Here is a 16,344-nt window from a genome sequence, read left to right as displayed (position 1 = left end):
CACCTGGGATTGTGAGGTACTCAGCACCTCTGAAAGCCTGGCCCAAATTAATCTTACTGTTTTCAAAGCAGACAATTATGCTGCACTTTGCTTAGATTATTCAAAGGTTTAGTGGAACAAAAGCTGTCAAAGTGATGCTTTGAAGAAGAAAGAAGATCTGTAGAAAACCAGCCCTCTAAACTGATTTAAGAAACGTCAAAGAATTAAGTTAATCTCAAACTTGTCCAGCGTCGTCAGTGGTATGTACTGAAATAATAATGAACAGGAGACTGGTGCATTGGGTTCCCATAAAAAATTGTTTAGATTTATCACAGGCTGTCACCTCCCAAAGGAGAGGGCAAGGGAGAGAGTAGGTCAGCGAGAGGGAGAAAGTGAGAGCACAGAGAGAGCAGCAGCAAAGGCTCTTAGTGATCTAAGCTGCTCTTTGGTATCTGAGCTTAGACTGGAAAGACAACTCTTGCAAGCAGCAGCTTTCACAGCATCCTGGGGAGGAAGGGAATCAAGAAGAAGACAGAACTGCAGGAGGAAGACACAATACACAGGTGAGTTCTAAGCACCCGGTGCAGGATGAAGAATGAACTGTGATTGCTTGCATATGGTAGGAACAATTGATCTGGGTTACTCCTAGTTGTCTTGACATTGAACGAAAGATAACTGGTGGTAGCTTCTGCTAACCTCCTCTTTACACTAAGGGAGAAAACTCATGGACTCCTAAATACCCTTTGTAAAGCCACCAAGTTCACAGGGGTTTCTAGGGTGCAAGTCGGGTGCAATGGGCATGTGGTTGGGAACGATTCACTGTCTGGTGATTTATTTGTTTCTAACCTACTCAGTTATTTCTGAGGTGGGTGCTGGGGTAACGTTCTGGCTTTGGATGAGGGCTGCTATATTCCTCTGTTAGGATGCTGATTAAAGATGGACTTTGCTGGGGAAATATAAATTGCAGGAGTGGGACTTGAAATCCCAGGGACTGGATTCTTCTGGCACTTTTCTGCTCATAGCGGATACTGGCTCTGTTTGGGCCAGGCCAAGTTCAGACAACGCAGCCCTAGAAAGATGTAGAAAATAACATTTAATCCAAAATGCAGGGAAAGAGAAAACAAATGGGACATCACTGTGGATTAACTGGATCCCAGGTGATTATCTGCAGCATTTGTTTCAGCCATGGACTCTTAACATGGTGGGGTAGGAAGGTTACAATGCAGCCTTTCAGGCAAGGACTTTATTGCATATTTTGTTGTTGGGAAAGATCCTTAGCTGGAGTTGTTTTTAATATGCTAAACTGGGGGGTGGGTCAGGGAGGTGTGGTTGTAGTTGTAAAGGTTTCCGTTAATGCATTGAAAAATATGGGGAAAAGCCCAGTCTTTGACATCAGGAATTCCTTATTGCACCTGGATTTTATGCCACATTATTTTAATATAAACAGCTGTGTTTTATTAACCCCCTGGGTTCCTGGCAGTAGTGCATGCAGCGTGGTTGGGAACGCCTGTTGCCCTGATGCTAATTTTAGCTAGAGTGAGAAGACCTCTGACGAAGAGCAAGGACCATATAGGGCCATACAGGACCAGTGGTGCTGGAAGCATTTTCCAAGTCCATTAAGGTGCAAGGCGGGTTAAAATGTCATTTTCTTTACCATGCCTGGGAGAAAGGGGAGGGCGGCTCTGACGGTGAGTCAGGTTTCATTAATTACGTCGCCGATGAGACCAAGTTAAGGAAGGAAAGGGTAAGCGGGATCCAGTGCTGGCCAGCCGCAGCCAGGAGTGGTCAGGGGCTGGGCGTTAGCAATCACAGGGGTGAGGCAGGAGTGCCAGATTGATAAGGAGCCAGTGCCCCATCTAAATCATGGGTGGAGTTGACAAACATCCCCAGTCAGTCATGGATGAAAACAAATCAGTGTTAAACGAGGGAATAACAGGGATTCTATACATCGTGGAAAGGGCAGGGGCTAATTTACAGCATGAGAACTGGGTACTGCTACTCCTTGCAGTCGCTAGGTCTGATTCTAACCTTCTCGTGCTGAGCAGCACCTTCATCAGTTGATGGCAGTCGGACTAACCATGGCACTATGATGAGTTCAGAATCTGGCCCATTGCTGGTGAAAGTGCCAGACTGAGAGTCAAATTGTAAAACTTTGGTGTCTTCAGTTAGGCCTCTAAGTCCATATTCAGACACCTGAATTCCAGACCTAATATTCAGAGGGGCTGAGCATCCTCCACTGAAATCAACAGGAGCTACAAGTAGTTGGCATTTCTGCAAATCAGTCTCTTATTTAGGTGTCTAAATATTATGGATGAAGGGGCTAATTTTAGGCACCCAGCTTTGAAAATGTTGGTCTGAAGTCCTCTGTCCACAATCTGAGTACAGTATAGTATGAAGAGCCTACAGGGTAAGCGTCCCTCAAACCCCACACCCTATACCATGTTCTCAAAAGCAACTCTTGAAGGTGAAAGTAAAATTCAGTCTGTATGGCCAATTCAATCCTCAGCCTCTGCAAGGAGACTACCAACAGGTCGCTAATTTACGCAAAGGACACTTATCCAGCTGGAATGGGACTAAGATTGAGACACTAGTTAATGCCACAAGGGAAAATGACTTTGTCATTACGCAACCATTGCTGGATTTGAGCTGGTGACACAGAAGAAACCTATCCTAGTCTCAGGGCCCACAGTGCTCTTTAGCCTAAAGTGATACAGTTCTAATATATTTCTCTGTCTCAAAGATATATTAGAAATGGAAAAGGTACAGAAAAGGACAACAAAAATGATTTATGGTATGGAACAGCTTCCCTATGAGGAGAGAGTAAAAACACTGGGACTATTCAGTTTGGAAAAGAGACAACTGAAGGGGTTAGTTAGATGGAGGTCTACAAAATTATGACTGTTGTGAAGAAAGTGAATAGGGAAGTGTTATTTACCCCTTCACATAACACAGGAAGCAGGGGTCACCCAATGAAATTAATAGGCATCTGGTTTAAAACAAACAAAAAGAAGTACTTCACACAACACATAAGAATGGCCATACTGGGTCAGACCAAAGGTCCATCTAGCCCAGTATCCTGTCTTCTGTCAGTGGCCAATGCCAGTTGCTCCAGAGGGAATGAAGAGAACAGGTAATCATCAAGTGATCCATTCCCTGTCACCCATTCTCAGCTTCAGGCAAACAGAGGCTAGGGACACCATCCCTGCCCATCCTGGCTAATAGCCATTGATGGACCTACCCTCCATGAACTTATCTAGTTCTTTTTTGAACCCTGTTATAGTTTTGGCCTTCACAACATCCTCTGGCAAGGAGTTCCACAGATTGACTGTGCGTTGTATGAAGAAATACTTGCTTTTGTTTGTTTTAAACCTGCTGCCTATTAATTTCATTTGGTGACCCCCTACTCACCGTAGTGGAACCCACACTCAGCCTGTAGAAATTGTTGCCAGGGGATGTTGTGAAGGCCAAAACTATAACTGTGTTAAAAAAGAATGAGATAATTTCATGGAGGAAGGGTCCATCAATAGCTATTAGCCAAGATAAGCAGGGATGCAACCCCACGCTCTGGATGTCCCTAAGTCTCTGATAGCCAGATGCTGGGACTGGATGACAGGGGAGAGATCACTTGATAATTGCCCTGTTCTGTTCATTCCCTCTGATGCACCTGGCATTGGTCACTGTCAAGACAGGATACTGGGCTAGATGGACCATTGGTCTGACCCAGTATGGCCGTTCTTATGATGGAGGGTTCTGTGTAAATAGGAGCATCTAGCAAATATCCACTCCATATAGCCCTTAAACATATGTTTCTTTCTTTCATTTTCTATCTGTATTTATGGGGTTCTAATCACTATAGTGTCTGGGCAGATTTTGAGGGTGGGATATTGAAAGTGATCTAGGGGATTTGGACACCTAGTTCCCATTAATTGTTTGTCCAAATGTCTTAGGTGGCTTTGCAGATCCCACTCTGAATGTTTTTTCAGTCCTCCCTGGTGTAACATTGTCTTCTAGCACAGTAATCCAGAGATGAATATGGCCCTGTCTGTCACCAGAGAACCACAGCCTGAATGTGTGGTCCCACTCAGCCAAGGCGGGGGGCATGAGAGCAAGTCATGCACCTTGCCTCGTGTTCAATGGACAGGGCTGTGAGCCTTGCAGAAGTATCAGTTCCTAAGTTTCTATGCATTACTTCTCGCAACCCTCTCTGGGCAGTTTAGGTCTGCTGTCGCAGTGTTCTGGAAGGAGTCCGGGCCGGCCCTCATCAGCAAGAGCTGATGAATTCAAGATGAGCTCTTGAAAGGGAAAGGAGTTACAGGCTAAATAGAGGACCCAGAAGAATCTCACCTCCAATTAAAATGTTCCATTCCATTTAATCCTGAGATGATGCAGGGGATGAGATGCTCTCTTGGGGCAGTTGTTTTCCCTTGTCCTTTCACTCACTTCTCGCTGTGGTGGGGGCACTTGCTCCTATGGAGAATGCATCCTCTCCTCATTTAAACCCCTGACCGCTGCTGAATGCACCAGACACCACCCTGACATTTTGTGGCATTTCAGTGGCATGCCAGCACCTCAGCCGCAAGGGTTAACAAGACTATGGGGGGTGGGGGTGGAAAACAAGCTGTGAAATGGAAGAAGGTCAGTCTCTTGGAGGGTTTTGCTACATCACAGATGGTTTTAAATTATCAGCCCATCTGCAGAAGATGTTGTCTCCATTCCTTCCCCCAAAAGAACTCTGGTAAAACCAAGACTGGAAATTGACACCTCTTATGACCAACTGTCTGACTAAATGAAAGAGCCCCCTGGTAGTTCAAGCAGACTCCCTACCATAACTCGTAATGGGAGTTTGGAATAAATAGCAGCAGGAGGACCCTTTTCAACTGGAATCATACCATTTATGGGGGAAGCATCTACCGGCAAATTAAAAACCTGTTAGGTCTGGGTGCTAGGAACCTCTTAGCTCCACTGGCTCTGCCTGTGCTAAATAAAAGTGATTACCCCCACTGGGTAATGCAGCTGAATTCCAGCAATGGGTAAAAGCCCATTAGAGAGGAAGTATGGGCCGGAGTTAAGGAAAGCTAGCTAACTTCCACAGCTTACATGTACAATCATGGTCTGTGGAAGGGGCTTGTGTGGCATCAGATGTTGTTATTCATTGTAAGGGTAAAGGCAGCAGATGAACATAGAAAAGTAGCTAGGCTGCCAATGTCCACTGATACTGAAAGCTGAGAGACGATGACTGGGCAATAAAAAGGTATAGAAAGGGCCATGGAAGTGGCTGCTGGAACACAGCCTTATCCCTATTCCCAAGAGATAAACAGGATACATTTTCCAGCAGCATATACAGGGCCTGATCCTCTTCTCACATACCCTAGTGTAACTCCCCTGTCCCTGGGTGGAGTTACTCCCGATTTATACCATTGTACATGCAGAGTCCGGTCCATAGAGTCTGAAAACTGGCAGCCTTTTGCCTCACCAACTGGGAAAATAATGTCCTCATTTTCTTCTTTGTCCCCATTGTTTTCCTATATTGTAAGCCAGGGAAACAGAAATACTGTCAGCAGACACAGCTAATGCTCATGGCCAATTAGAGCACGAGGGAAGAATGATGCTAGGATTTCACGGTCACATTTTCCACTTTGTCTTTTCAAAATAATTTGAGGAAAGTGCTGATCTCTGGCCCTGGAGGGGGAATGCCTCCATTTACCCCAGAAGAGGTGCTGCTGAGGCCCTGGCAGGGCAAACTTCTCTGCCAGGGTGCCTCACCCCTGCCTTGGAGAAAACCCATCTGGGGGCTAAAGGAAAGGTTGCTGTTCATGGCCCTTTCAGTCTTTGGTCTCTACAGTGCGAGTGTCAGCCGGAGTGGTGGATTTTTATCATGTGCTCCCTTCCCCACCCACTTGAAACTCAACTGAGATTGACCAAGCTCTTCTAACATAGGCCACCAAAGGGGACTCAGCCACCTAGAGGTAAATGGCTCCTTACCTTACCAACTGCCTGAGCGAGCTTCTCCTCCTGGGGACTTTATTTTAAAGGAAGCAGCACAAAAGGAAAAGAAAATTAACATTGCTACCATCCAGAGTTGAATGAATGATGGACCCCCAGCTGGGCTGGCTTGACTCTTTGGTTCTCTGTGCATTGTGTTGCCATGAGGAGGTGGCTTGAGTCCTGTACTGCCCAGCTCCACTTGGGCTGGGAGCCTTGCAGAGGTTCTGTTGCTCCTGAGTGATGCCTTCCTAGCCAGCAGTTGGAGCAGAATTGGCCTACTCAATGCAAGCTCTTTGGCTGGAGAAAGGGTTGCTAACCAGGCACAAAAGTGGAGTGGAGAGTAAAAGATTGGGAGAGAAAATGGACTGGCCTCCACCCTTCAAAGTAAACCTCAGTCTTGCATTACAATTTAAGCCATAACTGGTGCTTTAGGCCTCATGCCTCATCCCACTGAAATCAATGGGCTTTTTGGCATTGACTCCAGCGGGAGCCAGATCAGACCCTAACTCAGTTTGCTGGAAGCTAAAAGCCCAGAGTGAAGAATGTATTTTTGGTTGTAGAGGTGAGGGTGCCCCATATAGTATAGTGACTCTTCCTGAATTCCCTTTACCTCTTGCCGTCAGTTTATTATTACAGCTTCAGCATAACACAGAGCGGTGAAGGATGCTTTTGCGAAGGTCCAAGCCCAACCTGGATCTCGCATTTTATTGTGAAACAACAAAATTTAAGCATCCCCATTATTTTTACTAGCCAAATTAAGCTATTCTTCCCAATGAGTTATGAGAGGCACGTGGGGATCATAGAAACGTAGGGCTGGAAGGGACTTTCAGAGGTCATAGTCCATTCCCTTGCACTGAGGTAGGACCAAGTAAAGCCAGACCATCCCTGGTGACAGGTGTTTGTCTAACTTGTTCTTAGAAACTTCCAATGATGAGGATTTCACACCCTCCCTTGATAATCTGTTCCAGTGCTCAAGTATCCTGGAGTTAGAATGTTTTTCCTAATATCTAACTTGAATCTCCCTTGCTGCAAACCAAGCCAATTATTTCTTGCCCTCCACTCGGTGGATATGGAAAGCAATTGAACACTGTCCCCTTTATAACCGTCTTTTACATATTTGAAGACTATTATAAGTTTCTCTGTCAACCTTCTCTCCTTTAGACTAAGTGTGCCCAGTTCTTTCAACCTGAGAACACTAGGCAGCATCTGGGGGAAGGAATCAAGGGAGTATGGAGGCAGAAGATGCAATGGTGGAATGTTATTGTATGTGTAAATTGGCTTGAATAAATAATCCGGTTTAGTCCTGCTAACTGCTTGGTTACTTCAGTCATAACGTACTGATAGTTTATAAGCAATAATGAAAAGAGCAAAGATGGTGGAGGTGGAGTTTGATGCCTGGAGGTGATTCTTTGAGGAATAAGCAGTGGAGGTATGCTAATGAACTAGGCTTTCTCCTCTGGAGTGCTGGGGTCTAGCAACTGAGGATGGGGCAAACTGATGCAGGCAAAATAAGGAAAAGATTTTAAATAGCTTCTGGGCATTAGGTCTTTCCACACACCCCATGAGTTACGAACCTCTCCAAGCAATGAAACTATTTTCTATTTTGCAGGAGAATCCACTAAGCTGTAGTGCTGACCTTCAGAATGGAAAGCCGTAGGGCAGGTGAGAAAGAACAACAAACCAAGAAACTGTGAACTCAACCTGTGATCTTCATCAGAAATGAGCCAGTCTTGCCTTCTTGTAGCTTGCGTTTAATATGTGATGTGTCCTCCGTCAGGGAACTGTATCTTGCCATTGCAATGGGATGGACTCACTGGTCTAATAGGTTTTGTACATCTCTGCCACAATCCTTTCCTAGATTCAAAACTCCAACTGATCAGCATGTGGAATTCTGAATAATCACCCCACGATTGACAATGTCCAAAAGCTTGAATAGCTCCAAAGGATCAGTAGGCATAATTGCTTTGTCTATGAGGAGACGCATGCCTGGACAAAAACCTTGTACCTAAACCAGCTGCCTGGCCACTAATTTACAAGGGGTCAAATTAAAGTCTCTGATCTAAACACCCAGAACTTGAGGAATGTCTAGATCCACATCTGACTGTTGCTGTTCAGACCTCTATTTCTTATTATGAATTTGTATTACAGTAGTGCTTATGCTTAGAGATCCCAACTACGAGCTATGCCCCGTTGTATGGGGCATCATATATACACATATTAAGAGACGCTCCCTGCCCTGAAGAGTTCACAATGTAACTTGAATTCATGTTAATTTTTTTTTTCTCCAGTGAAACCTCCTAAGAAATCTGCCATCCCAGGGGTGACCATCAAGCAGTTTGTTGAAGTTATTCCAAAAGGATGTAGCACGCCTGACTTTGAGCGAAAACCCATCACCCTAACATTACAGGAAGGTGAGATGCTCTTAAGAAACAGTTAATCTCACAGAGCCAGATTCTTGATCTCAGGCCTTGCCTGCATGAGAAAACTATTGATTTAATTGTCAGTTTTGAAACAGTTAATTCCATGAGACCCCTCATTTCTGGCCCCACACCAGAGCCCGCACCCCCAGCTCGAGCCCTTACCCCGCTCCTGCACCCCAACCCCCTGCCCCAGCCCAGTTTGAGTGAGGATGGGAGAGAGCAAGCGGGGTCGGGAAGGAATTTTCCTCCAGGGCAGATTGGCAGAGGCCCTGGAGGTTTTTCACCTTCCTCTGCAGCATGGGGCACGGGTCACTTGCTGGAGGATTCTCTGCAGCTTGAAGTCTTCAAACCACAATTTGAGGATTTCAATAGCTCAGGCATAGGTCAGGGTTTGTTATAGAAGTGGATGGGTGAGATTCTGTGGCCTGCGTTGTGGAGGAGGTCAGACTAGATGATCATAATGGTCCCTTCTGACCTTAAAGTCTATGAGTCTATAAGCAGGGGCTGAGGCCTGGGAGAAGGGGCAGGGCCTCAGGGCAGGGGCGGGGCAGGGTGTTCGGTTTTGTGCAATTAGAAAGTTAGCAACCCTACGTGCATGGTGGAGGGTCTCGTGCCTTCCCAGGGAGGCTGTATTTATATTTCTTTGTGTTTAATTTTTTACGGAAAACATGAATGTCCACTGTTGGCAGGGGGAGCATTGAACATGCTTTGCCTAGGAGCGCGTCAGGTGTAAATCTGACTCTGGGTTGCAGTGTGTGGTATTTACAGGAAGGCCAGTTCATCATCACCAAAGGCCTGATCCAAAGCCCACTGACATCTGTGGAAAGACTCCCATTGATTTCAATAGACTTTGGATCGGGCCCTAGAGCAGTGTTTCAGATTGTATGTATGGATTCTGCAGAATGTGGCAAAGCCTGTGTAAAGCCCCTAACTCTGCAGGATGGATAGATTTCCAGCACCTGCAGCTTTCAGTTTTCTCCTCTCTTTCCATACAACCATGTCACTTGTCCATAGACTGTTGTGCATTTTATAGAGGGATGCAATGCCCTCTAGTGGTTCCCCAGATTTTTACCAGAGCCACCTCGCAATAAATATGGTCCTTTATTATTATGTTTAGTTGTATTTACATAATGCCAGAGGCCCCAGTCATGGACTATAGGACCTTGTTGTGCTATGCACTGTATGGACACAGAACAAAAAGATGGTCCCTGCTTAGGGCTAGTCAATATTTTTCAACTGAAACTTTTTTCCAACTGAAAATTGGAGTTTGGACAAAATGAAAACTTTCATGGGGAAGGGGCTGCTTTCTATGAAAAGTTTCCATTTTTTGTTGGAAAACAATTTCTAGTTTCTGGTTATTTGGGGCTGAAAGCTGGAAAAATTGTTTTTTCAATAAAAAAATCTAACTTTTCTCTGGAAACAAAGACATTTTCTGACCACCTCTATTGTCCTCACATCTACTACGCTAAAGGGACTCTCAGAAACTAACATTTAGTGGTCACAAATTTACTGTCTGTGCTTGGGATAATTTACTGCATGTGTGTTGGGAAGATTGCAAAAGTAACCAATGTGTCTCTCAAGGTGAAAAGAAAAGGAGGGAGCTGGGTGGAGTCAGCAGAAGCCAAATGGACAAGATGCTGAGACGATGCAGGGAATGTGGCATAACTCTTGTGCGCTGAGGATAGGGCCTGATTGCTCATAAAGGGTTAATGAAAATTTCTCTGTTAAGAGAACATACATTCCAAATACTGAATAGAGTTTTTGTGCTGGATTAGGGATCTCTCTCTTCTTTAAAATTGTCCTTTCCCTTTATAGCCACTGATGACTGGAATCACTGGTGCTATTTCCTGATGGTGGTGCATCTGCCAGACTGGTTGCCAGACATGGCTAAATAGCAGAGCTCTCATCAGTAGGGGGTGTGTGTGTGTGTGAGACAAGGTTTTGAACTGAGATCCCTAAAATTCATATGCAACATCTTTAATAGATTATGTACTCTCTCCCCCTCCCCAACAAACTTTTTAAACAGAACATTAAGGTTTTTTTAACATTAACATGTGGAAAAAAATCAAGTTGGGCCTGAAGTGGAACTCCAAATCCACTCCACACCCCACAAATGTTGGTGTGGTTGACTCCAGATCTAGATCTGAATTTTTAGGATTAAAATCAGTCCTACAAAAAATGCATTTTCTGCCTAGAAATAAAAATTCAGGGAAGAAATCATATTGGTCAGTGGATGAGTCTGAAAGATACTTTTCAAGTCAGCTTTTTGAAAAGCAGGCAGCTCAGCTGTTGCTTGGTCCTATTTTATCCAAGCTCCTGCCTCCTCCCCTAAGTGACTAATATTTTGCCTCTTTTGAAAGGTAAAAATGCCATATTCAGGGCTGTGGTTAAGGGTGAACCCCCACCCAAGGTGATATGGAAGCGGAGCAAAAAAGAAATGAACAATCCTGACAAATACCAAATGTCCTTCAATGGCATTACAAATGAGTTCATCCTGCAGGTAAGGGTCAGCTATGGCATACTGGGCCCAACATAGCAGAGAGAAAGAGATAGGAAGAGAGAAACCCAGGCTGGGATAGCAGGGGGGCTGTGGATATCAACAGAGGTGTGTGGGGAACCCAGGACAAGAATAGCAGAAAGTAGTGCAGCTCAGGATTGAAGGGATCAGCAGATCTCTGTACAAGGAACTCAGGACTGGACTAGGAGGTCAGGACTGGGGTGCATTGGAGGATCTGTATAGAGTCAAGTTAAAGGAACTTCACCATGGGCTTTGTAAACTGAATTGTCCCAGAGGAGCACAGTTGTCTAGATGGATCATGGTTGGAAGTGAGTATGGGTGGCATTGAATCTGCAATAACACATGGCACTAAAGAAAACAAAGCTTTTAGGAATCTCCTGGGAACAGAAAGAGGACCAAGGATGATACTTTGCAGCTACTTCATAAGGAGATGAGCATCTGGGAGAGATTCCTCATTCACCACTGCTGCCAGCTCATACTATCTTCTTCTTTTTAAGATAAACAAACTCACTGCAGAAGATACTGATTTGTACCATTGCTCTGCTGTGAATGAGTATGGGGAAGCTGCATGCGCTGCTGGCCTCAAGGTCATTCAAGGTAGGACTGGCTGGGTCCTGTGTGAAAATGTTCTGATTTGACTTTCACAGAGAACAGTCTATGCTGGTGGTTGCTGAAAGCATTGTCCAGGTTTCCTTTCTCTAGGAGAGGGAGTATTGTACACACAGGAGATTGGACTTCTTCAGTCGCTCCTCCTACTTTGGTGATGGATAGAAGTCACCTGTTATAACAGACAGACAAAGATTGGTCGTGTGGTTTTTGTATTGGCCTGCGACTCAAAAGCCCCAAGTTCAGTGTCTGGTTCTACTGCAGTTTTCCTGTGTGACCCTGGGCAAGACTTTTAGTCTTCTTGTGCCTAGGCTCCCCATCTGTGAAATGGGGGTGGTAATATTTCCTTTATCAATTTAGATTATAAGATCTTTGGGGCAGGGACAGCCTCTTCCCATGTGTATGTACAGCTAGCTCAAAGGGGTTCTGATCTTGGTTGGAGCTTCTAGGTTCTGCTATAATACAAATTAAAGAAACTGGCACATGAAATTGCAAGCCCATTAGCAAGAATTTTTAATGAATCTGTAAACTCAGGGGTTGTACCATATGACTAGAGAATTGCTAACATAGTTCTGTAGAGGGGTTCGTCCAGGGCTCGTCCCCCTCCGGGGCGGCTGGGAACCAGGCCGCCTTGGACTTAAGTCCGGTTAATCAGGGAATTAGCCTGGCAGGGCAGCTAACAGTCAAGAACTCAGGCCCTCAAGCAGAGACTGAGCAAACAATTCAGTAACAAGCCCAGGCCCTGGGTCAGGGCAGGGCAGCAAACAGTAAGGAGCTCAGGCCCTCAAGCAGAGGCTGAGCAAACAAATAGGTTCAGGACGCCCAGGTCCTAGCTTCGAAGGACCAGGGAGAGGGGGAGACTGCCACCCGCACGTTGGGTGGCAGGGGGGACGCAGGCCCACCCACTCCACTGCATCCCAGCCCGAGGCCCTAGCAGTGGCTGAAGACCTGCTGCAGTGTCAGTGGGGATCCTGACCGCAACACACTGACATTGGCTCTGGGTGTGATGCAGCCAGACTAGGGTCAGCTGCCCCCGGGCTACTTCCTACCTCCCCCTCTAGAGGTACCTGCATCGTGATGGTGTCCTCCATAGAATCAAGCACGATGGGCTCCTCGGGGTACTCAGCAAGCAGTAGGCTTTGTAGCTCCTCTGCGTAGCTTGCCACCAGCAGGCTTAACTGCTTCTGTGGGGTCTGGTTGGCATCAGGCCTTGGCTGATCTGGCCAGTCCTTGGGTCGATCGCAGACTGTAGGAGTCTCACCACAGGGAGCTAGGCCACAGGCATCTGGCTTCTCTGGCGGCCGGGGCCCTAGTGAGCTCTGGGGTTGGGCTTTTGTACTTCCTGTTCTGCACCCTGCCCTCTGGGGGCCAGGTGCAAGCTCCACTGGCTTTGCCCACTTTGGCGTCCGGAGGGGCTCGTCCCCCTCTGGGGCAGCTGGGAACCAGGCCTCCTCGCTACAAGTTCCTGTTTTTAAGAAAGGGAAAAAAAGTGATCTGGGTAACTACAGGCCTGTCAGTTTGACATCTGTAGTATGCAAGGTCTTGGAAAAATGTTTGAAGGAGAAAGTAGTTAAGGACATTGAGGTCAATGGTAATTGGGGCAAAATACAACATGGTTTTACAAAAGGTAGATCATGCCAAACCAACCTGATCTCCTTCTTTGAGAAGGTAACAGATTTCTTAGACAAAGGAAACGCAGTAGATCTAATTTACCTCAGTTTCAGTAAGGCATTTGATACGGTTCCACATGGGGAATTATTAGCTAAATTGGAAAAGATGGGTAGCAATATAAAAATTGAAAGGTGGATAAGGAACTGGTTAAAGGGGAGACAACAATGGGTCGTACTGAAAGGTGAACTGTCAAGCTGGAGGGAGGTTACTAGTGGAGTTCCTCAGGGATTGGTTTTGGGACCAATCTTATTTAATCTTTTTATTATTGACCTTGGCACAAAAAGTGGGAATGTGCTAATAAAGTTTGTGGCTGACACAAAGCTGGGAGGTATTGCCAATTCAGAAAAGGACCAGGATATCCTACAGGAAGATCTGGATGACCTTGTAAACTGGAGTAATAGTAATAGAATGAAATTTAATAGTGAAAAGTGCAAGGTCATGCATTTAGGGATTAATAACAAGCATTATTGTTATAAGCTGGGGAGGCATCAGTTGGAAGTAACAGAGGAGGAGAAGTATCTCAGAGTATTGGTTGATCACAGGATGACTATGAGCCACCAATGTGATATGGCTGTGAAAAAAACTAATGCGGTCTTAGGATGCATCATGCGAGGTATTTCCAGTAGAGATAAGGAGGTGTTAGTACCGTTATACAAGGCACTGGTGAGACCTCATCTGGAATACTGTGTGCAGTTCTGGTCTCCCATGTTTAAGAAGGATGAATTCAAACTGGAACAGGTACAGAGACGGGCTACTAGGATGATCTGAGGAATGGAAATCCTGTCTTATGACAGAAGACTCGAAGAGCTTGGCTTGTTTAGCCTAACCAAAAGAAGGCTGAGGGGAGATATGATTGCTCTCTATAAATATATCAGAGGGATAAATACCAGGGAGGGAGAGGAATTATTTAAGTTCAGTACCAATGTGGACACAAGAACAAATGGATATAAACTGGCTCTCAGGAAGTTTAGACTTGAAACTAGATGAAGGTTTCTAACCATCCGAGGAGTGAAGTTCTGGAATAGCCTTCCAAGGGGAGAAGTGGGGGCAAAAGACATATCTGGCTTCAAGACTAAGCTTGATAAGTTTATGGAGGGGATGATATGATGGGATAGCCTAATTTTGGCAATTAATTGATCTTTGACTATTAGCGGTAAATATGCCCAATGGCCTGTGATGAGATGTTAGATGGGGTGGGATCTGAGTTACTACAGAGAATTCTTTCCTGGCTGTCTGGCTGGTGAGTCTTGCTCACATGCTCCGGGTTTAGCTGATCACCATATTTGGAGTCTGGAAGGAATTTTCCTCCAGGGCAGATTGGCAGAGGCCCTGGAGGGGGTTTGCCTTCCTCTGCAGCATGGGGCACGGGTCACTTGCTGGAGGATTCTCTGCACCTTGAAGTCTTTAAAGCACAAGTTGAGGACTTGAATAGCTCAGACATAGGTCAGGGGTTTGTTACAGGAGTGGGTGGGTGAGATTCTGTGGCCTGCATTGTGCAGGAGGTCAGACTAGAAGATCATAATGGTCCCTTCTGATCTTAAAGTCTATGAGTCTAAATATTTACTAATAACTGGGAGTTATTGGGAATCCATGACACCTGGACACACAAATCCAGGCTGGGATTTTTCCCTTTGACTTTCACAGATTAGAGATTCTGGGATGGAAGACACTTGTATAAGTATTAAGGCTTGTTAGTATTATTATTATGGTGACTCTGTTACCTAATGATTTTTTTTCCTTTTCTTTCTTTACTCTATTTCCTCTCCCAACTCATCAGTTAGTTTCAAGAAAACAACAAAACCATTCCCCACTGAGTCTCAGGAGGGTAAGTGTGGAGAACAGGAGAGCTATCTGTATTATGTTCTATGAATATCATAGGCACTTCAGTTAACCTGCTTGATATTATCCAGCCTGGCTGCAAGAAGCAGAATCAAAGGAGATTGTTAGGGGAAACAAACAAGAAATAGAACAATGGCAAAGAAAAGGTACCATCAGAGAGAAACAGTGGGGAAGCTAATAATAAGAGAATGTCCACCCGTCTGGCTCCAACTCAGCTAGCAAGATTTATTTTTCTCAGACCCACATCTGGGATCAAAGGGGATATTAAACTATTAAAGTCTCTGGCCTAGAAAGGAAGGGGGATGAGCAGGCAGTAGAGGCTAGAGATGGACCTTTGACAGAGAGAGACAGAGAATGCTTCAGGAGCTGTCTGTCTTTCTCAGGAAAAGGGGTGTCTGAGCTGAGTGGAACTTAGCCAAAACTTACAAGAAAAGAATAAAGTTTAGGTAAGATCCAGGTGTATCGGCCTTTTGTTGTTTTATCCCTTTTCTCTGCTTGTTATGTACCTTTGGGTGAATAAATAATGCTTTGTTTCTGAAGAAGCCGTTTCTGAGTCACTCACAAGCCCCTGGAGAAAAATGGTTTACAGGTGCCAAGCCCAGTTGGACCTGTTGTGTTAATGTGGTTGGGAAATAAGGGGGCTGCCACCCAGAGATCCAGTCCCAGCGGGAAAGGTGAGAGGAAGACAGGCCTGTCACCTAAAGGGTGCCCTAGAGGGACTAAAAGGGATCTAAAACACAGCTCGCCATTTAGCCGCAAGAGTGCGTTTTCAGATAAATTTTCAGAAGTGGCCTAAGATTTATCAATTTGGACACCTATTAGTGGAGGCATCATGGTGGCCTTCATTTTTCTAAAGCTCTTTTTGGTTCTGTGTTATGTCCTGTTGGGTGATTCCATTTTCACATCCTGCCATTTCTTTTTCTTACAGACCTGAAGAAAGAGTTGCAGGACTACAGGAAAATGTTAAGGAAGCGGTGAGTGGCCCTGGGGCAGGAACAGTGTCATAAAAGAGACTTGTTTAGCCTTTGTGGCAGGGGTGACTATCCACCCTTCACAGACCATCCAGGCAACACTACCTGCTTCTGCTTGCTTGGAGTCACCACGTGGAAGGTGCTCTGCGACTGGCTCTGGGGCTGAGGTGCCAGCACTCTCCAGTAGGAGGCATCTACAAGGTTGTGCTGCTGATACTGTCTTGTATCACAAAGTTTGCCTTAAGGGATCTGTGTCTCTTCTGTTCCTGAATTTTAGCTCACACTGAACTTATTGGGGAAATGGCTGAAAAAGGGTACAGAGACATGTGGCATGTATCTCAACAGTAACACCTCT

General features: G+C 45.4%; 1 protein-coding gene across 1 annotated transcript in view; it reads left to right on the top strand.

Moving 5' to 3' along the window:
- Positions 1-491: 491 nt before the first annotated feature.
- IGFN1 (immunoglobulin like and fibronectin type III domain containing 1) overlaps positions 492-16,344 on the top strand; it is a 62,260-nt gene continuing 46,407 nt past the window's right edge. The window contains exons 1-7 of the mRNA XM_039536016.1: positions 492-542; positions 7,574-7,626; positions 8,253-8,375; positions 10,745-10,884; positions 11,400-11,499; positions 14,957-15,004; positions 15,947-15,992. Coding sequence (XP_039391950.1) covers positions 7,608-7,626; positions 8,253-8,375; positions 10,745-10,884; positions 11,400-11,499; positions 14,957-15,004; positions 15,947-15,992 — 476 coding nt within the window. The 5' untranslated portion in view covers positions 492-542; positions 7,574-7,607. The remainder of the gene's footprint in view (positions 543-7,573; positions 7,627-8,252; positions 8,376-10,744; positions 10,885-11,399; positions 11,500-14,956; positions 15,005-15,946; positions 15,993-16,344) is intronic.

Source organism: Mauremys reevesii, linkage group 4 (genome assembly GCF_016161935.1).
Source record: "Mauremys reevesii isolate NIE-2019 linkage group 4, ASM1616193v1, whole genome shotgun sequence".
NCBI classification, from domain to species: domain Eukaryota; kingdom Metazoa; phylum Chordata; order Testudines; family Geoemydidae; genus Mauremys; species Mauremys reevesii.
The sequence above is the reverse complement of the archived record's forward strand: the minus strand, read 5'-3'. Positions and strand labels throughout refer to the sequence as shown.